Raw genomic sequence first — 22,890 nt, 5'->3', positions numbered from 1 at the left:
CTCCAAACAACACTGTCAGCCTGTGTCATAGGCTCAGATTTCTGGAATGGGACTGTAAATGCACAATTGTCTGTCTCTGAAATGAGAATTCTAACCACCCAGACATGGACATCCACAGAATAATGAAAAAAAATGTAATCATTAGCTGATATACCCAATAAGAAAGTGATTTTCATTTCAGCCAGTTTAGTTTAACACCAGTGACCCAAAAAAAGCTTCAAGTCTGTTTCCTTTGCTTTTTTTGTGTGTGCTTGTGTTGCTGTCTGTTTCCCTTGTTTACCTGTGAATAATTTCTCTTCCTTTAGTAGCTGCGTTTCTGAACACATTGACTCCGAAGTTCTATGTGGCATTAACAGGAACGTCCTCTCTCATATCAGGACTCATATTAGTAAGTATTATATCTGTATTTTTAAAAAGCAATTTTTTTCCATTGAATTCTGGAATTCTGCGCCTGGTCACTCTCCATTGATCCCTATTGGCTGTGGTCTCAAGCAAGGAACAATTCCCTGAGAAATTTCTTAAAAAAAAGGTCTAGATCTTTTAAAACATGTTTCCCATTTTGTTGAAGGCAGTCATCGTAAATGATCTTGCTTTATTTCCGATTATGCTAACTCATTGGCTTATATCTCCTATATCATAGTCGATTGTGAGGTGATCAGATCAAACCTCATTTTGGGTTGGAGTTGATGGGCAGATTATATTTCATCTGGTGACAGAATTGAGATGGAAGAAGTACAGAAAAAGTAGGAAGCATTTTCTCAGTGAAGTCTTGAACACTGTCCTCCAATAGATTGTGAATGAAGGGTGTCACTTGGTGTCTTCAAAACTGAGATTGGTAAATTGCTGTCAGATGTGGTTTTTATGGGACTGTGTTAGTATGGCATTTTCCAAACCCACAACCTCTACCTTCTAATAGGACAAGCACAGTAGATGCATGGGAACACCATCACCTGTAAGTTCCCCTCCGAGCTAATCATTATCTTGCCTTGGTATAAATTGACGTTCCTGCAGTGTCACTGGGTCAAAATCCCGAACTCCCTCCCTGACAGAATTGTGTCTATACGATTATGAATGTTTGTGATATTATTTGGAAGTTTGGGATCTAAAGTGAAGGAGCAATTCATGACTTTAATTTTGATTTGTATTACTATTTTGTGTGTTCAGGGGAGAATATGGTTTAAACTTTATTTTTGAATTCAGAGAGTGGTTATGGTATGTGTTTATATCCAAATAAATGAGGTATTTAAAACCCTGTGGTGGGAGAAATACTTCAGTGCATTAGCAACAAGGGAAGACTCTAACAGGAGGGGAAAATATGCTGCTACTAGATGACAGCAGCCCAGTATCATTGAAAGATGGAACTGTCTAGAAGGTCACAGTGTTTGCAGGTTGTCAGTATGAAAAGATGCTGTTAGCTTAGCCTCCAAAATGTCTGGGTTGGGGAAATTTTACTTAAGAGAAGAAAATCCAGAAATCTATGGATACAAGACAGTGGAGCTGAAGAGCTGAGCGAGTAAGAAGACTAGCCAGAAAACTGCTAGAAACTGAGATTATGGAAAACCCATGTGTTTGCTCTGATAGTGTCAGTAAGCAGATTGCTCCAGAAACCATTTACAGATATTCCAACTGGCCGAAGAACTTTTAAATGGAAACAGGGTGACCCTTCACTCAGGTTTGAGTATCTGTAAGGTTGCTGAGGGTAAAAGGGTTACGTTTCTGATATTTATAATAAGAGCATTTCAGATTTGTTTTATCGTACAATATAATTGGTGTTTGGGCATTCTCCATCACCCCCCCAATAAACACCCATTTTTCTGTAGTAATCTTTGTTCTTTTGTTAAAAGTACATTAGCAGCCTCTTGCGTATATGGTCAGTGACCACCTCGTAAGTGAACAGCAATAGTAAAACTTGTTGTTTATCAAACCAGGTTTCACTGTAGACTGTGGCTTGTCCAGTAATACCAGTATTTGGGATCCTAACTGTACCCTGCACAGAATCACAGATTTATTACGGTGTAGGAGGAGGCAGTTCTGCCCATCCTGTTCCACGTACACTGCAGCAGTTCAAAAAGGCAACTTACCACTAACCCTTCAAAGGTGATTGTGGTTCAAAAATAAATGCTTGCCTAGCCAGCAAATCCATTATCCGATGAACACTTTTTTTTTACATATTTTATACACATTTTATACAAATAAATCTGTAGTTGCACATAAGCGATGTTAGAGTAGGATTGAGGGTCTGAATGGCCTTCTTTTGCTGATAGCAATCAAAGGGAAATTGTCCGCCTGCCCTTTACCTATCAGAATAGATTAGGCAGCTCTGGAATGTGCAGTAATCTGAAGACCTGAGTGCCAAGGTGAGATGATTGGATCAGCTACATGTATGAATGGAAACCATTGTTGAAATAGTGCATAAATCATTTCACAACAAACAAGCTTGTCTGAAAAAGAAGAATGCAGGAGAGCAGCAAGCAGCATGTGGGAGAAATACATTAAAATTTGATGGGCTGAGTGGCCTGTTCCTGAGATGTGACATGCTACAATTCTACACAGCTGACAGAAATATACAGCAGTTACAACATGGAAACACGGCTAATTTTGCCCAACCAGTACACGTTATAAATTACCATCCTGGAGATATAGTTACTCTCTGTTAACTTGCCCTTCAACCCATTACCTTTATCAAATTTCCAGTTAAGTTTTCAATCTTGACAGTTTCTGCCTTAACTATGGTGATTTCTTCAGTTGATTTGGCATTTTTCCTGTCCCTGTTCTAAGTCTGTCATAGTTAATCTTCTTTCTTTAGTGCCTTATTCATGAAGCTTCATCAATTAGAAGCTTTCTGCTTCTGTCTCCCTTGATCCCTTTGCTATAGCATCAAATGAAATTTGGCATTGATCACTATCTAATTTGTGAATGAATTGACTGAGGAACTGCAATGATGTTTTTCTTTGTTGGGGTTGAGTGTGGAAGGGATATGATGGGGTGGAGGTGAGAGTGCTATCTGTGGGAGGTTCAATATTCATTTCAACCCACAAAAGTAATGTGATGACAATTGTTCAAATCTTTGGATGTGGACATACAACTTGATATTTGCATTGTAATCCTGTAGATATTTTAATTCGCTGCCCTGTCTCAGAAGTTTGAACTTCCAGTAGGCAATTGCCCTCCTCCCTGGGACCCTTTATGAATGTCTCTGATTCTAATTTAAAGTTTGGAGACTCTGGACAGTTCTGATGTACTCAGTATGGTAGCTAGCCAGAAACTCTTAGATTAAAATCTAATTTAACTCCTGGGTAATCACACAGGAATCTCACATACTGATGACCTCCCTCCCAAACAATCAGAGCCTCTGCTACCCATTTATCTCGCTCATGTGCTCACTATATCTGTTCACTTATTCATACGGTCACCATATCAGTAATGTTTAAACTGGACCTTTAAACTGACCATTTGGCAGCAAGTGCTGTAAAAGGGTGCATGTTCTGTCTTCTCTCCAAACACTACAGCTTTGGGATAGAGATCTTTGGACTCTTTTGGTCCATGTTTCTGAGAGAGTCTAGTTTGGAAGATCTAGCATTCTGATTTTGACCATTACGAAGTGAGAATTTCTGCAGAGGTTACAGATTATGGAGATGCTGTAGAGAACTTTACCAAGCTGTTTCAGTGAATCCTGTAGATGGCACCAATGCTGCAGCTGGTACTTTGGTGAGGGAGCAATTGAGCAGACTGCTTGAATTGGATTACTGATTTGAGTTTCTCAACGTTGCAAATGGAGAGTATTGCACTTTGGTTTTATCTTTGTGGAGAGGCTTCATTGAGTCTAACAGAACCACTCCCCATGGAAGATGACGATGTAAGAGCAAGATTGTGCCTTTCAACCATTTGACACTGTACCACCATTGATTGAGACCACTGCTGATCTGACTGAGGCTTGAGAGGCAGTTGTTACCTGTTTCCGCATAACTTTCAACTTCCATGTCAATTTAAAAATCCGCCTCACCTAAGCCTTGAATGTGTTCAATAACCCAGGCTCCGCTGCTCTCTGGGTGGAGAATTCCAAAGGTTATCAACCTGCTGACTGCATAAATTCCTCCTAAATTCTCTGTTAATTGGGAGATCCATTGGTTTTAAGCTCCGGTCTCCTGTTCATATTTCCTCTTGTACCCTGCCAAGACCCCCTTACCATCTTTATTTCAGTAAGATCATGGGGCATTCTTCTAAACTCTAATAATATAGGCCCAACCTGCAGAACCTTTCCTTCATCCTAGGAGTGAGCCTTGTGAATCTTCTCCAAACTGCCTCCAGCTCAGGTTTATTTGTTCTTCAGTAAAAGACTAAAACTGTACACAGTACTCCAGGTGTGCATTCTGTAGATTACTGTGCAAAGTGGTTGTGTTCTTGTTGGAGATGATCATTGCCTGGCAGCGAAATGGTGAAATGTCGCTTGCCATGTACTAGCTCAAAGCTTGTTATCCATGCCTCGCTATATGTGGGCAACGACTGCTTTCATAAGAGGAACGTTGAATGGAATTGCACTCTGCAAACGTAGAAATATATTTAACAAGTCAGCATTTCTAGAGAAAATCGGAAGAAATTAATAGTGAGCCCATGAACTGATTTTGTTAAGTTTCACCAGAGCTATCAAACTTTAGATCCCATCTTTTAAAGCATAAAAGTATTTTTAAGCTTTAGTTTAGCCAGCGAGACAAAGTTGCTATCTTGTCTCATCAAATTTCAACTAAACTTTGATCTACTGTCATGTTTATTTACAGTCATTAGATTTTATAGCTTCAGGCTGACAAAACAACTTAAACACCACAATGGATTCATGGTACGGCATCAATATAAATGACTTGTCGTATAAGGTAAAGTAAGCATCATAGATCCTCACTCATATACACATATATGCTTCACATATAGTTTAACTAGTTTTCAAATACTGCAACATTTGCACAATCTAGGGGGGGAACAGATTGGGAGACAGATTTTGGAAAGGTGCAGAAGTAATAGGGTTGTTGTCATGGGTGACTTTGACTTCCCTAATATAGACTGAAACCTCCTAAGTGCAAATAGTTTGGATGGAGCAGATTTTGTCAGGTGTGTCCAGGAAGGATTTCTGACTCTTATATGTAGATAGGCTGACTAGAGGGGAGGCAATATCGGATTTGGTGCTTGGCAACGAACCAGGTCAGGTGTCAGATCTCTCGGTGGGAAGGCATTTCGGTGATAGTGATCACAACACCCTGACCTTTACCATAGTCATGAAGCGGATAGCAGCAGATGGTATGGGAAAATATTTAATTGGGGGAGGGAGAATTACAGTGCTATTAGCGGCAAGAACTACGGAGCACCAATTGGGATCAGATGTTCTCGGGGAAATGCATGACAGAAATGTGGAGATTGTTTAGGGAGCGGTTGCTACAAGTACTGGATAGGTTTGTCCCACTGAGGCAAGGAAGGGATGGCAAGGTGAAGGAATCTTGGATGACAAGACATGTGGAGCACCTTGTCAAGAGGAAGAAGGAAGCTTACTTAAGGTTGAGGAAGCAAAGGTTGGACAGGGCTCTAGAGGTTTACAAGGTAGCCAGGAAGGAACTGAAGAATGGACTTAGGAGAGCTAGAAGGAGGGATGAGAAAACCTTGGCGGGTAGGATCAAGAAAAACCCCAAGGTGTTTTATGCTTATGTGAGGAACAAGAGGATGGCCTGAGTGAGGGTAGGGCCAATCGGGGATAGTGGAGGAAACTTGTGCGCGGAGTCAGAGGAGGTAGGGGAGGTCCTTAATGAATACTTTGCTTCAGTATTCACCAGTGAGAGGGCCCTTGACGTTTGTGAGGACAGCATGAAACAGGCAGATATGCTCGAACATGTTGATGTTAGGAAGGAGGATGTGCTAGAAATTTTGAAAAACATGAGGATAGATAAGTCCCCTGGGCCCGACAGGATATACCCAAGGTTACTACGGGAAACGAGGGAAGAGATTGCTGCCCCTTTGATGATGATCTTTGCGTCCTCACTGTCCACTGGAGTAGCACCAGATGATTGGAGGGTGAAAAATGTCATTCCCTTGTTCAAAAAAGGGAATAGGGATAATCCTGGAAATTACAGACCGGTCAGTCTTTCTTCTGTGGTGGGCAAATTATTGGAGAGGATTCTGAGAGATAGTATTTATTATTATTTGGAAGAGCACAGTTTGATTAGAAATAGTCAGCATGGCTTTGTGAGGGGCAGGCTATGCCTCACAAGCCTTATTGAGTTCTTTGAGGATGTGACAAAACACATGGATGAAGCTGGAGCAGTGGATGTGGTGTATATGGATTTTAGCAAGGCATTTGATAAGATTCCCCATGGTAGGCTCATTCAGAAAGTAAGGAGGCATGGGATTCAGGGAAATTTGGCTGTCTGGATACAAAACTGGCTGTCCAATAGAAAACAGAGGGTGGTAGTAGATGGAAAGTATTTAGCCTGGAGCTCAGTGACCAGTGGTGTTCCACAGGGATCTGTTCTGGGCCCTCTGCTCTTTGTGATCTTTATAAATGACTTGGATGAGGAAGTGGAAGTGTGGGTTAGTAAGTTTGCTGATGACACGAAGGTTGGTGGCGTTGTGGACAGCGTGGAGGGCTGTTGTAGGTTGCAATGGGACATTGACAGGATGTAGAGCTGGGCAAAGAAGCGGCAGATGGATTTCAACCCAGAAAAGTGTGAAGTCATTCATTTTGGAAGGTTGAATTTGAATGCAGGATTCTTGGCAGTGTGGAGGAACAGAGGGATCTTGGGGTCCACTTCCATAGATCCCTCAAATTTGCGACCCAAGTTGGCAGGGATTTAAAAAAGATGTATGTTTTGTTGGCTTTCATTGGCAGGGGAATTGAGTTTAAGAGCCGTGAGGTTATGCTGCAGCTCTATAAAATTCTGGATAGACCACACTTGGAATATTGTGTTCAGTTCTGGTCACCTCATTATCGGAAAGATGTGGAAGCTTTAGAGAAGGTGCAGAGGAAATTTACCAGGATGCTGCCTGGACTGAAAGGCAGGTCTTATGAGGAAAGGTTGAGGGAGCTCGGGCTTTTTTCATTGGAGCGAAGAAGGATGAGAAGTGACTTGATAGAGATGTGCAATATGATGAGATGCACAGATAGAGTGGATAGCCAGAGACTTTTTCCTCGGGTGGAAATGACTATTACGAGGGGGCATAATTTTAAGGTGATTGGAGAAAGGTATAAGGGAGATACCAGAGATAGGTTCTTCATACAGAGAGTGGTGGGTGTGTGGAATGCGCTGCCAGCAGTGGTAGTGGAGTCAGATACTTCAGAGACTTTTAAGTGACTCTTGGATAGGGTATGCGGGGTAGATTGACCTTCGTAGGATAATAGGTCGGCACAACATTGTGGGCTGAAGAGCCTGTACTGTTCTATGCTCGAGCATTACATCAAGTGAAAATCCAATATCTCCCCCACCCCCACATCCCTGTTCACCTATATTCATTCACGGGGTGAGGGTGTCGCTGACCAGGCAGCATTTACTGCCCATCCCTAATTGCCCAGAGGGCAGTTAAGAGTCAACCACATTGCTTTGAGGTTTGGAGTCACATGTAGGCCAGACCAGGTTAGGATGGCAGTTTCCTCCCCTGAAGGACATTTTCCAACAATCGACAATGGATTGATGGTCATCATTAGATTCTTAATTCCAGATATTTATTGAATTCAAATTCCACCATCTGCCGTGGGAGGATTCGAACCTGGGTCCCCAGAACATTATCTGGGTCTCTGGATTAACAGTCCAGCGATAATACCACGAGGCTATTGCCTATGTTGGGATGTAAAATACTGATATTATCAATCTGGAATGATTGTAAAAGAAGTGATTGAAGTTTGAAGTATTTTTCCCTTGGTGTAACGGTCATACTGGAGGGCTGTAAGCCTCTCCCAAGTTGTAGTATACATTTAGACATGTTTTGTTCAATTCCTACTGTTAACACAAACTGGAGTGGATTAACTGACACCATCTGATTCCAGTGCATTACAGATAGCATGAATTTTTATGCACACAAATATATCTACGTATGGCTGCTAATTGCTTCACTCATGGCCTCCTCCCTCCCACTGTCTGTGCTTCCCCACAAACTGAATTAGTTTTATGCACCAAGTCAGCTGATGATGCTCAAATCTAAACACTCAAACTCTCAACCAACTGCTAACGACCACATCATCATCTTTACGTTGATCAAATAATGGTCATCATTTTTGCCACCTGCCAAAAACTCCTTCCTTTCCCAACATCATGTCATCCCCATTGTCTCTGACTGCTCACTAGGTGCAATATCCTAGTGTTGTGTTGAGCCCCAAGCTGAGCTTTACATTCTGTATGCTGTTTACTGACAAGAAAACACTGACGGCGTCATTTATATAGCACCTGGTGCTTCACAGGAACAATATCAAACAAACTTTGGCACCAAGTCACCATAAGGACAAATAATTGCACATGTAAACAAAAAGCTTGGTTTTCAAGAGCTCCAGAAGAAGAGAAAGATGTAGAGAGGCACAGAGATTGAGAGAGGAAATTCTAGAGTATTGGGACTAGAACAAATAAGGCATCCCTCCCACCTCCCACCGCTCACCCCCATATTCAATCTAGGGTGTGCAAAAGTTCCTAAGTGGTCCTTGCTCTGCTGAACAATGTTGGAAGAAGCTGTGGATGATCCATGACTTGACTTGAAGGGCTAGATTTTACAGAAACAATATCATTGAGAATGTCACTGCTTTTTGTCGTTATTCTGCTAAATCATAGAATCCCTACAGTGTGGAAACAGGCCCTTCGGCCCAACAAGTCCACACTGACCCTCGGAGCATCCCACTCAGACCCATCCCTGAGTGTGACTTGGGGATTGATATGTGTGCAGTTAAACGTGGCATTCAGAGATTACTGCCAGTGATCAAAATTCAATTGTTTAGAAATTATTAAGCTGATGAGAGCCATTTATTTTGCTATAAAAGCCCTTGAAAGATTGCTCGTTATTAAATGGGTTTTTAATGGTTACGAAGTTTATAATTATCAGTAGGAATCTTGTGGTGTAGTAGGGACACTACCTTTGTACCAGGAGGCCAGGGTTCAAGTCCCACCTGCTGCAGAATTGTGTCATAACATGCCTGAACTGGTTAATTAAAGATAACTAGACATAAGATTAGTCCCTTGATCATCCAAAACTTAAGTATTGCAAGTCACAGGGTAAGGACGGCAGATTTCCTTTCCTAAAGGATGTTGGTAAATCAGATGGGTTTTCAATGACAATTGACAGAGGTAGTGAAACATGGTCACCATTTGGTTAGCTTTTTATTCCAGATACTTATTGAATTCAAATTTCAGCATCTGCCATAGTGGGATTTGAATCATGTTCCCAGACCATTAACTTGAGGTTCTGGATTACTATTCCAGACATATTACTGCTGCTCAATTGGCCCCATGAAATGATGCATAAACCACCACAGCTGTTCTTTCATTGCAGCTTGAAACTGATTTGTAAGTTCTCTCCACTCAACTGTACTGTCAGATGAAGTGACTCATCTAATTAGAGATGTTAGATTCTCAGGAATATGTTGTCAGAGAAGTTTAAATACAAACCTGCTTCTCCTCAGGACAAGTAATCCTTGCAGATTTCAAGTCAACCAGGAAGAGGCGCCTGTTGCCTACAGGTTGAGGCAGAGAACACAACTCTTCAGACACACTGGCTGCTCCCTTCCCCACTAAGCAGCATGCTGACTGCTCAGAGTCATTGGAGTCATATTTTCAAATTATCCGCGTAAATTCTTCTGAAAGCAATCATAGGCTAATTGTTCCCGTAAGTGTGAGCCAGAGCACATTGCCTCATATCTTACATAATCTTTCACAGCTATTTTTAAGAAAATCATTTTTTTTAAACTATGCCAGATGCATTTTATTTCAACGGTGATGATGTACAGATTCACTAATGGTCACAAGAAGCTGAAGGTTTAGACTGTGACTCGAAGCCAAAGCTGAGGAATGTGGGGCATAACAACACTGGGCCCAGCTGTGATGCCCGGCCCTCTTTAAAGCTTTGCTGCATATGCCCAAGTGCACAGATTTATGTGAATGAGTTCAGAGTACATGGTTGGTGGTTTGTGAACTCCCTTTTCACCAGTGCTGTGGGTTTGTGAAGCGGGGAGGTTTGGTAAGTAGAGAAGGCTGCATTGGCAAAAAAGGTTTTCTTCACTTGCAAATTGCTGCAAGGAGCTTAAATACAAGCCACTGCTTACCGTGTTTTGACCTTGATAAGAAAACTAGTGGAAATATAATGCTTAATTCTGTGACCAGATGATACAAACTGGACTTCATTTATTTAAAACAAAATGCTACAAAAACTTTTTTCTCTGGAGTTTCCTAACCTTGGGACATCTCCAAAGCATTTAAAAGCCAGTAACAAATTATTAAAGTGTAGGAAATGTTGCAATCTATTTTATGCACAGCAAGTTCCCAAAAACAGATTGTGTAACAGGGCTGTTGGTTAAGGAGTAAGTATTAGCCAGAATGCACAGCACACTGGCTGCTCTCGCAGACAGTGACTTTTGCATTCTGAGAAGGAAAGAATGACTTCAGTTTTAACATCAGATTAAAAGACAGCACCTATAACTCCAGTCCCTCAGTGCTACACTGGGAGTGTCGAATGAATGCAGGAAATAAGTGCAAAAGTCAGGCCCGAGTTACACTGTTTGAGCGCCGCTTTAACACTGGTATCCATCTAACAAAGTATAAAACTGCTCAGGAATATCCTGCACGCAAAAAGCAGAACAAATCCAACCCAGTGAATTACCACCCCATTGACCGACTCTCCATCATCAGTAAAGTGATTGAAAGTGTCATCGAGAGTACTACAGAAGAACAAAGAACAAAGAACAATACAGCACAAGAACAGGCCCTTCGGCCCTCTAAGTCTGTGCAGATACATTTTGCCCTTCCATACCTCACTTGCAGGATCCATATCCCTTTATTCCCATCCTATTTATGTACTTGTCCGAGTGCTTCTTGAATGTTGCTATTGTGTCTGCTTCCACCACCACCTCTGGCAGCACATTCCAGGCACTAACCACCCTTTTGCGGGAAAAACCTGCCTTGCCCGTCTCTTTTAAACTCCTCCCCTCTCACGTTGTACGTGTGTCCCCTAGTAATTGATCCCTCCACCCTGGGAAAAAGCCTCATACTTTCCACTCTATCCATGCCATTCTCAATCTTATAAACTTGTATTAGGGTTGCCCCTGAATCTCCTGTATTCCAGTGAAAACAAACCCAGTCTATCCATCCTTTCTTCATGATTAAAATCCCCCGTACCAGGCAACGTCCTAGTAAACCTTTTCTGTACTGTCTCCAAAGCATCCACATCCTTCTGGTAGCGTGGTGACCAGAACTGTACACAATATTCCAAGTATGGCCTAACTAAAGTTCTATAAAGCTGCAGCATAACTTGACTATCCTTGTACCTAACACCCCTTCCAATGAAGGCAAGCATGCCGTAAGCCTTTTTTCACTACCTTCTTTACCTGCACTGCACAGTGATTTGTGGCCCTGTACACCCAGATCCCTCGGCATATCAATACTCCTAAGGGTTCTGTCATTCACTGCATAATTTCCATCTGTACTTGACTTCTAAAATCCATCACCTTCGATTTTTCCGGATTAAGCTCCATCTGTCATTTTTCTGCCCATGTGCCCATTTGATCTATATCCTGCTGTATCCTCTGATAATCCTCCTCACCATCCGCAACTGCACCAATCTTTGTAACGTCTGCAAACTTATTAATTAGACCAGCTATGTTTTCCTTCAAATCATTTATGTAGATCACGAACAGCAGAGGTCCCAGCACTGGTCCCTGTGGAAAGCCACTAGTCACGACCCTCCTTTCCGAAAAGCATCCTTCAACTGCTACCCCCTGTCTCCTGTGACTAAGCCAGTTCTGTATCCATCTTGCCAGCTCACCCCTGATACCATGCGACTTTACCTTTTGTACCAGTCTGCCATAAGGGGCCTTGTTCAAAGGCTTTACTGAAATCCATGTAGACAACATCAACCATTTTCCCTCATTAGTCTTCTTCATCTCCTCACAAAACGATGCTGTCTATTGTTAATAAGTCCATTTGCTTCCAAATGTGTATAGATCTTGTCCCTGTGAATCTTTTCCAATAATTTCCCTACCACTGACGTGAGACTTGCAGGTCTGTAACTTCCAGGATTATCCCTGCTACCCTTCTTAAACAATGGGACAACATTGGCTATTCTCCAGTCCTCTGGGACATTACCTGTGGCCAAAGAGGATACAAAGTGTCTGTCAATGCTCCAGCAATTTGTTCTTTTGCCTCCCTCAATATTCTGGGATAGATCCTATCAGGACCTGGGGGCTTATCTACCTTAATACTTTTCAAGGTGGACAAAATCTCTTCCTTTGTAATAGCAACTTTGGCTGAGAAACTCGACACTCCCTTCCCTCAGATCATCCTCCACCAATTCCTTCACTTTGATGAATACCGACACAAGGTATTTGTTTAAGACCTCACCCACTACTTCTGGCTACACAGGTAGATTCCCTCCTTTGTCCTTTAGTGGGCCACCTCTTTCCCTGGCTCCCCTCTAGCTTTTTATGTCTGCATAAAAAGCCTTAGGATTCTCCTTCATCCTGTTTGCTACAAACTTTTCATGACCCCTTTTAGACCTTCTAATTCCTTGATTAAGTTCTTTCCCACTTTCCTTATATACTTCAAAGGCTTCATCAGTTTGCATCCTCCTAGACATTACATATTTCTTTTTTCTTTACCTTTTTCTTTCTGACCAAGGTCATAACATCCCTGATCGTCTAAAGTTCACGTAACTTGCCATACGTATCCTTTATTCTCACAGGAATGTGCTGCTCCTGAACTCTTTTATCAACTGCCATTTGAAATACTCCCACGTGACTGATGTAGATTTACACTCAAATGGCTGCCTCCAATCAAAATTCTCCAGTTCCTACCTAATATTAGATCATAGAATCCCTACAGTGTGGAAACAGGCCCTTCGGCACAGCAAGTCCACACTGACCCTCGGAGCATCCCACTCAGACCTATCCCCCTGTAAACCACCTAATCTACATGTCCCTGAACACTACGGGCAATTTAGCATGGCCAATCCACCTACCCTGCACATCTTTGGACTGTGGGAGGAAACCGGAGCATCCGGAAGAAACCCTCACAGACAGAGGAAGAATGTGCAAACTCCACACAGAATGTCACCCGAGGGTGAAATTGAACCTGGGTCCCTGGGGTGCTGTGAGGCAGAAGTGTTAACCACTGAGGGTCGAATCGAACCTTTTTGTTGTAGTTCACCTTGCCCCAGTTTAATACCTTCACCCGAGGACTGGTGTTATCTTTATCCATCAGTGTCTCAAAACTCACGGTATTGTGGTCACAAGTATTGAATATAGTATTCTAGATGAGATTTCACCAATACTCGATTCAATTGCAAATTGTATGAAGTGCTCTGGAGTGTAGTTTGTACTTTGTTCTGCATCTGAGCTGACACAACTGCAGCTAATACTGTCCAGAATAAATTTGTTTTGTGTCTTGGCTGGGGATGGAGGAAGGATCATTTCCGGTAATAGTGTCAGACCCTGTACTTTTACTTTCCTGTTTCAGATATTTGAGTGGTGGTATTTTCGAAAGTACGGCACGTCTTTCATTGAGCAGGTCTCCGTGAGCCACTTGCGGCCACTGCTTGGCGCAGTGGATAATAACCTGCCTGCGGTTAATTTTACTGCCAGCAATGGAGAGGCTGAATCGAACAGGCAAAACGTGTCAGGTAATCACTTCTGTTGATACTCTTGATTATTTTGATTTTTAAAGTTTCAAGGAGCATGTCCTACATATTATTACTGTTCCAATTTTGAAGTGTAAATTAGTAATTTGTTCCCAAATTTTGTGTACCAAAATTATACACCGTATTCCAGACAGGGGTCTCATCCACGCAAATAAATGCAAAATACTGCAGATGCTGGAAATCTAAAACGAACAATTCTGGAGAAACTCAGTAAGTCTGCAACACCTGTGAAGAGAAACAGATTTGATGTTTAACCCACCCTTCACACAAGTGCTTAAGTTTCTGGCCTGTGGTTTGAACCCATGTTTTTCTGAATCTGAGTTTAATAAAGCTACCCACTGCTGCCTTTGCATGTATTGTGGAGAATAAATAGGGTTCTGAAGAACAGTTATATTGCACTCGGGGTGAAATATCTCTGTCCATAGATGCAGTCAGACCAGAGTTTTTCTGGCAGTTTCTGTTTTGATCTCTGCTACTTCCATTTAACATATCATTAAAGAGACTATTTCTGCTATCCACTAATTTTGGTGAAATTTAGAAATAGGAAACTTTGAACAATATGTAACCACATACCTGTATTAGAAATAACTGAAGATGAAGTAATGCAAGATTCTGTTACTGCTATTAAACAGGCCTTTATACCCGGCATATCTTATATATCAGCTCTATCTGTCCAGTTATTTTCAGAAGTTCTGCTCCAGTGGACTTCACATTTCAATTATTCCATAGCTGAGTTCACCTTAGCGAGGTGGTTACACCTGGCTCCCACTCTGCCTTTGCCCCTGACTTTCTGCCCTGTCTCTCCACCTTGAAAGACAAGGAGTTATAGCTAATTGGAAATGTATTGATTTATTTGAATGTAGAATTGTCCTCTACAAACAATTATTGAACAGAAAACTCTTTTTCAAAAGTTATTTTTGTAGGGATGGTTTATTAATAATAAGGGCAAGCAAGAGAAGAGTATTTGATAGAATTTATGGAGAATCTCATTACTGCAGTCTTTATGAGCTGAATTGCTTGTTTCCCTGCTAAGTGTCAATTATCGGTTGACTCAGTTTGTAAGAGGGTGGACAGACAGGTAAACTCTTGATGCTTTAGCTTTTAACTTCACTCCCACCCTGTTCAAAACAAATTATGTATAAATTGTATGGACTCACACCTGTGTACTGGGATTCTGATTACAGAATCCGAGACCCTGGTGTGAATCTTATCATAGAAATAATATGGAGATTTCTGTCGTATAAACTGTATTTTAGGTATGAATAAGATGTGAACAGGGGATCCAACTTACATTTAGCTATTTGAGTGGTGTAGATAGCAACCCCGAACATGAGTAATAGAGGAGACATTCTTGGCCTAAAACAATTGTTGATGTCACATTACTTTTTGGTTTTGGCATCAGTCCATGAAACAACCTTAGCAAGCATTACTTTAAACACTCGGATGAGATTTATTGAACAAGGGCACTCAGCAATTGAAGTGTCAAAGCTCCTGAAGCTATGATTGATTATGGATCTGTTGACATAAAATAGACTGCTTGGAGATTGCCAGCTTGATTGAATGGCCAGGCTGCAGCGTTTAAGCTGTTGAATCAGTCTGCCTGTCCTCAGTTATAACCTTTCGTATATTTCTTCTCCATGTTTGTTAATCCTCGCTCTGGGAGTGCAGAGTGGCAACCAGGCAGACTTGTTTCCAGCTCTCAGTCAGTGCTGTTTGCTTTTAACTTCCTCTTCCTGTTTACAAGAAATGATGAAACCTTGAGAAAATGACCTCTTTCCCCATGGAGATGAGATGAGAGCTCAGTTTGTGGTTGTTGTCTTTTTCAAGATGCTCTGTGTTTTTTTTTCTACTAGTTACTAGATCAACAAACCTTAAGGTTTTCCAATGAATTCTTTGTCCATTGCATGTGCACCTATAACGTATAGCACCTGTAATTAGTATAGCACCTAGTTTACTTTGACACTTGCCTGACTGAAAATACAGTGATCATTAGCATTCTAAAACCCCGATGTATTTTGTGTCTGTTTTTGTCATTGTGCTTTTGTGAATATTTTGTGACATTAAAGGTGCTGTGGAAATTGAAATTGTTATGACTAAGGCGCTTCTGTCCACTAGACATTAGACAACATTTCACCAAGTTCTAATCACACTGGACCCTTGCAGTCACTAGAGAAATGAGGTTTTCATCTGATATGAGCTGGATTTCAGCTGAAATTTTAGTGATGGAAAGTTATTGGCCACTGCTCTGGCCAATCACTGCTGGAGAATATTTTAAGAGCTACAGTTGTAAGCACCATGGACTAATTTCTAGCCAAACATTTTAATCTTGCAACATCTCAAAATTTGTATTGGCAGAATGTAAGGTGTGGCGAAACCCGCTGAATCTCTTCAGGGGAGCCGAGTACAGCAGGTAAGTGTTCTCATAATTAAGTCAAAGGAAATTAAGCCTGCATAGGTGTTGAGTGGAGGAAGCATGAGAATAAAAGGTTCAGATCCCCACAACTTCCAGCTGATAAAACCTTCTCAAAGACTGAGTTGGAGTTCTGGTCAAAGCTTGTTTTGTGTACAAGAAGGAAGATTGTGTCGTTTTGTATATTTAACAATGCAAGTTAGTGGAGATGTAATTGCACACTGTATCAAGCCTATTGCAGGTATTCGAAGAGTATAAGTGCAGAATTTATTGTCATTAATGGGGTTCTTGCCAGGTAGAGTCATGGATTTGTACAGCACAGAAACAGACCTTTTGGTCCAATTCGTCCACGCTGACCAGATATCCCATTTGCCAGCATTTGGCCCATTATCCTGCTAAATCCTTTCTATTCATGTACCCATCAGGATGCCTTTTAAGTGTTGTACTTGTACCAGCCTCAACCATTTCCTCTGGCAGCACATTTTATGCACGTACCCACAGTTTGTGTGAAAAAGTTACCCCTTAGGTCTCTTTTTGTAATTTTCCACTCTCATCTTAACCCTATGTCGTCTATTTTTGGATTCTCCTCCCCTGGGAAAACGACCTTAGCTATTTAGCCTATCCGTGCCCCTCATGATTTTATAAGCCTCTATAAGGTCACCCCACAGCCTCCGACGCTCCAGAAAAAAACAGCCCCAGTCTACTCAGTTCCCCCCCATAGCTCAAACCCTCCAACCCTGGCAACATCCTTGTGAATCTTTTCCGAACCCTTTCAAGTTTCACAACATCTTTCCTGTAGCAGGGTCACCAGAACTGAATGCAGTATTCGAAATGTGGCCTATTCAATGTCCTGTACAGTCCCAACATGACATTCCAACTCCTATACTCAATGGCTCAAGCATTTTTCCAGGGAAGCCCATTGTAATGGGCTGAACTGGGCAGCAGTGTGCAAACCCTGGGATCAAAAGTCTCCTCCCTCACTGCTGAAGCTGGTAGCCAGTGGCAGCACCACAAGGGCAGCAGTGGCCCTTGCTTGTACTGTAACCACTCAATCCAGGATTTTGCTGAGGGGCACAAACTGCAGATGAATGATGTGGGTTTGGGAAAAGGTTTGTGAGGTGGAGACTGCAGAGGAACCATGGCAGGTAAGCAACAAGGGTAGGGGTGTGATTATTGGGATCCCCCTCTCCACACCCAACCTTTCCCGATGCTGCGGAATCAGTCATTAAGCACCTTTTGAATGATGCACCTCTTGTAGAAGCCTGCAAGCAACAATAAAAAGCTTTGCATTCCAGACGGCCTGCATGGCAAATTCCCAGCCTGTCACTAGGGCAATACCCGCATAGCAGTTGGAAGCAGGGTGAGGCCTTTAAGTGGGCATTGATTGCCAACCAAAGGGCCTGAATTTCGGAAGGATAGAAAGGCAGCCAATGAGCCTTCATACCATAGACCAGTCAAAGCGAATGATGGAAGGCAGCACGGTTCCCAGTAACCACCCTCTGACCCAATTAAATGACCCTTCATCAGCAAACATGCTGTGATAGAGAGCGTTAAATTCGACCTAAGAAACTTCAAGTGAAAAAAAATGAAATTGTCCACTTTGGCATGACAAATTGAAACAAAAGCATATTCGGTTCGGCTACATCTGGAGTATTGTGTCCAGTTCTGGTCGCCTCATTACAGGAAAGATGTGGAAGCGTTGGAAAAGGTGCAGAGGAGATTTACCAGGATGTTGCCTGGACTGGAGGGAAGGTCTTATGAGGAAATGTTGAGAGAGCTTGGGCTTTTCTCTTTAGAATGATGAAGGATGAGAGGTGTACAAAATCATCAGAAGTATAGATAGAGTGGACAGCCAGAGACATCTTCCTCGCGTGGAGGTAGCTATTACGAGGGGGCATAGTTTTAAAGTGAGTGGAGGTAGATATAGGGGAGACATCAGAGGTAGGTTCTTTACTTAGAGAGTGGTTGGGGTGTGGAATTCATTGCCGGAGAGTGTAGTGGAGTCGGCCTCATTAGGGGCATTTAAGCACCTATTAGATAGGCATATGGATGCTAGTATAAGGTAGGGGTGGAGGTTAGATAGACCTTGGGTTTAGGGTAAAAGTTCGGCACAACATCGTGGGCCGAAGGGCCAGGACTGTGCTGTACTGCTCTGTGTTCTATATTATGTAGATGGTGAGAGGTTACAGAGCTCTGAGATGCAGAAGGATTTGGGTCTCCCAGTGCATTAATCACAAAAGGCTAGTTTGCAGGTGGAGCAAGTAATTTAAGAAACTAATGAAATGTTATAATTTATTTGCAAGGGAAACTTAATCTTATAACTGAAGCGTATTTTTGTATTATAAAGCATAGCAACAGGAGTAAGCCATTTGCCCCTTGAGCCGCCTTCACCGTTCAGTAGGAGCATGGCTAATTTAATCCGACATTGCTTATATCCGTTTTCCTGTGTTTTCCCTGTAACAGGGTCACATTTGGAATACAGCTGGTTGCTTTCCTTACAGAAGGGTGTAAATGTGTTTGCAGCAGTTCAGAGAAGGTTTACAAGATTCATATCTGGAATGGGCATTTGTCTTATGAGGAGACATTTCACAGGCTAGGTTGCATCCCCTCAAGTTTAGAAGAATAAGGCAACTTAACTGATCCATACAAGGTCCTGAGGTCTCTTGACAGGTTGCATGTGGAGAGGATGTTTTCTTTTATCAGAGAATCCACAAGTAAAGTTTTCTGTTTGTAAGTAAGGGGTTTCACATTTAAAACAGGTATGAGTTGAAATTGTTTCTCTGAGGGCCGTATCTTTGGAATTCTTCCTGAAAAGGCAGCAGAAGCAGATTGGTTGAATAATTTTAAGGTAGATAGATTCTTGGTAAGCATGAAGATAAAAGGGTATCACGGGAAAGCAGGAACGTCAATTTGAGGTTACAGTCAGATGTTCACAATCAAGACTGGAAGGTGAACCTTCTCCTATTCCTACCGATTTCTTGCGTTGCACTATAAGAGTTTTGACCACGGTCTAACCAGAAACAGATACAATCAAATCATGAATTTAAAAACTGTTCAGTGTTTCTCTTAAATTAACACTGAAATGTGAAAGATATCCACGATGTGGAAGTGCCAGAGTTAGACTGGAGTGGACAAGGCCAGAAGTCACACGACACCAACTCTTGGAGCACTGCTGCTTCGTCAGGTGAAGTGACGAAAGAGCAGCGCTCCAAAAGTTTGTGATTTTAAGTAAACCTGTTGGACTATAACCTAGTGTCATGTGACTTCTGACCTTCTGAAAGATGTCATCTGTCCTGAGACCAACTGATGGGGGCACTGTAGATGAAGCTTTACTCCGACTAACTCCATGCTGTACTGTCCTGGAATTATTTGATGGGAACAGCATATGGAAACTTTACTCTGCATTAACCAGCACTGGGAGTATTTGAGTCGGGGTAGATAGAGGGAGCTTAATTTTGCATCTGTATGTGATGTTCAAGCACTTGGTGTTTCTATGGGTCATTCAAAATGCATGAGTGTTCCTTCACTCAGAAATGCTGGCTCCCAACTCAGTGCATATAAAATTAATGACAAAACAAAACTTGTGTATCATTGATGCAATCATTATAAAAATGCTATTTTGATAGTTTTCTTGAAAAAATATGGATCTCACACCAATAAATATGTGTATTGAAAACTTAACTTAAATATTATGTAATGTTGTTGCTCAGTGAAAAGAGTTACTTAGATTTTCTGTTACAAACAGTTTACTAATCTTAGGATTTATTCAAAACAGAGCAGAAGTATTCTAATGTAATTTAGGTTCAGTCAAATGCATAAATGGCGCAGGTTTCTTGACTGTAGCTCAATCAGTGTCAGATTTAATAGGTTTGTTGTTTGTGTAATTGTGCATTTTCTCACTTTTGAAGGTACACATGGGTCACAGGGAGAGAGCCCTTGACATATTATGACATGAATCTGTCAGCACAGGATCATCAAACGTTTTTCACGTGTGACACAGATCATGTCAGACCCGCAGATGCTGGTAAGTTCACATGTTGAGTCATAGAGAAATCTGTTGGTATTTGTGGGAGCAATTATATTACAATTGTGAATACTTTTTTTGTGGTTTGTCAATGCAGATTTAATTTTAAAAAAACAATTGACTAGGGTGTGTCATCTGAGAGGTAATTATTAAAATTTTTCAGCATCTGGGCAATTTAAAAGCTTAAAAAACGCAAGACTAGCTCTGCACACCTGTGCAGGCATACCTTTCGCATGAGAATTTGATTGCAAGTCAGATTCAATGACTGCTGATCTCAGATAGCTACAGTGTAGAAGTACTCTTGGAGTATTACAATGCAAGGGCACTTTTATAGAGGTTACCAAGGCTTTCAGGTGTATAATTACCAGACTTTGTTCCTGTTGGATTAACTTGTTATTGCATTCTTGTGTTAACATCCCCATTGCAATTACAGTCTGTTCACTGAAGCCTTTTGAGTGAGCATATTTACTTTTTATTAGGGAATAAAGTAAAACTGTCAGATGAAATTTGGAAGCGTTTAGTCCATTTCTTTATTACATAAGCATTGTTTCTGAACCCACTTCTGGTATTGGCTATCACGACTTGGGAGATAATGTGTCAAACCAGTTCACTGTTCCCCCTGAGGGAAATCTCTGGGCTTTACGTTGCTCTTTTTGTCACTTAATTTGTAGTTTAGTTTATCCACTTTTGAGGAGGGAGTGAAATTTACACCCTTTCTTTGACTATTTGTTTGATATTCATATTGTTTATATCTTTACCGTGTAAACACTGTCTTCTGCGTAATACACTTCAGCTTGTCTGCCCTCTAGCATTGTACTCACTGAGACTTTTTCCAATGTGCTTTAGACAATTATATGACCTGGCAACCGAACAAATTGTCTTTTTGCCTCGTATAGTACAAACTCACAGGAGTTACTTAAATCTAGCAGTTTGTTGCATTGTCTTTTATGTGCTGCTTAAGACCTTAGCAACCCCTGAGTTAGGAGTTGAATATCAGCCAGGGCTTGATTCTGCTTCTTACCACTTTGCAGTGATTCCTTTTGCTAAGTTTGAATATGTGAATCTTGATGGAAAGGACTGGATTGAATGAGTTAAACAAAATATGTGAGTGGGATAAACAATGTCAGAAAGACTGAATGTAGACAAATGTGACATGCTACACATAGGAAGGAAGCATAGGGTCTTGTTCACTCCATGACTACGCTTTTGAAATAGCCAAGAATGAATTGTGAGAGACCTCCGAATCCTAGCGGGCTCAACACTAAACATATCTAACCAATGCAAATCTGCAAGCAGCGTAGCCAATTGAATATTGAACTCATTGAATGCTGAAGACAATACAGTTGACTTTTGTTCCGAGGTGGTACCAATCAAATACCATGCTGCTTTAGTCATATTATTTTTTGAATACTACACCCATTTCTCGTACCAAAGATGGAGAAATTGCTGGAGCTGCATGCAAGATTCAAGGTTTCATCGATCAGAATTATAGATATTGGAGGAAAATAACAACAAAACCTTGATTTTGTATAGCAAGGTTTAATATAATTAAATTGTCTGAAAGGTGTGACGGAGAATTTGCTGTCAAGCTTAAAAGGGCGACATTGGGACTGGTGACTAACTGCTTTGTCAAAGAAGTGGGTTTGCACAATTTATTAAAGGAGTAGAGAGAGGAGGAGGTGTAAAGGAGTACTGGAGCTTGACATCTTTATGGTAAAAGATACAGATGCTGATAGGGGGTGAACGAACCAGAGATTATACAAGACTCCAGAAATGGCAGAGTTCGGTGTTTTTGGGAGGCTTGGAAAGTTGGGATCACCCAAGTTTTCAAAGAGTGAAAACAGAACTGAATTTGATGTTAATTATGTTAAAAGGATATTAAAAATCTTGCATCTGCATCCACAGCCTGTTAACTTTATTCGATCATAAATTCCCATGCTTATGCTTGGAATGGAAACTGTTTGTAAATATGTCACAGTGTAACTACACCTTTCTGTCAAGGAGTCAGCAGGAAAATGTTAATGCAGTTTGATGATGTGCAGCCCTGAAATATATCAGTCAATGTAGACGTGAGAATTCAAATGGAAATTAAAAAAAATCAGTGTTTGGCAATAAAAATGGTTGCTCAATTATGTTTCCACATCATAAACAAATTTATGCACCACCCTGTTTCAAATGAAGACTGCATATGGCTTTGATGCATCCATATACAGCCACCATAAGGTGGCTTAGTGGTTAGCACTGCTGCCTCACAGTGCCAGGGCACCCGGGTTTGATTCCACCCTCTGGAGACTGTCTGCGTGGTTTCCTCTTGGTGCTCCAGTTTCCTCCCACAGTCCAAAGATGTGCAGGTTAGGGTGGATTGGCCATGCTAAATTGCCCATAGTGTCCAGGGATGTGCAGTCTAGGTAGATTAGCCATGGGAGATGGAGGGTTACAGGGATAGGGTGGGGGAGGTGCGTCCAGGTGGGATAATATTCCATGGGCCGATGTGGATTCGATTGGCACAATGGCCTGCTTCCACTGCAGGCATTCTGTGATGAGAAAATCAAAATCGGAAGCAACAAGCTGACCAGATTTTGCTTGTCCTCTCTGACAT

The 22,890-nt window shown here is 41.6% G+C and overlaps 1 protein-coding gene across 1 annotated transcript in view; it reads left to right on the top strand.

Annotated features, from left to right (window-relative positions):
* Window positions 1-298: 298 nt before the first annotated feature.
* Window positions 299-22,890, top strand: part of LOC109915128 (suppressor of tumorigenicity 7 protein homolog) — a gene marked incomplete at its 5' end in the record, with an annotated part of 32,159 nt that continues 9,567 nt past the window's right edge. Inside the window, 4 exons of the mRNA XM_048621530.1 lie at window positions 299-388; window positions 13,677-13,839; window positions 16,213-16,267; window positions 20,176-20,291. Of these exons, the coding sequence (XP_048477487.1) occupies window positions 299-388; window positions 13,677-13,839; window positions 16,213-16,267; window positions 20,176-20,291 (424 nt within the window). The remainder of the gene's footprint in view (window positions 389-13,676; window positions 13,840-16,212; window positions 16,268-20,175; window positions 20,292-22,890) is intronic.

Source organism: Rhincodon typus, unplaced genomic scaffold, assembly GCF_021869965.1.
Source record: "Rhincodon typus isolate 14 unplaced genomic scaffold, sRhiTyp1.1 hic_rhity00000733, whole genome shotgun sequence".
In the NCBI taxonomy this organism is placed as follows: Eukaryota; Metazoa; Chordata; class Chondrichthyes; order Orectolobiformes; family Rhincodontidae; genus Rhincodon; species Rhincodon typus.
The sequence above is the reverse complement of the archived record's forward strand: the minus strand, read 5'-3'. Positions and strand labels throughout refer to the sequence as shown.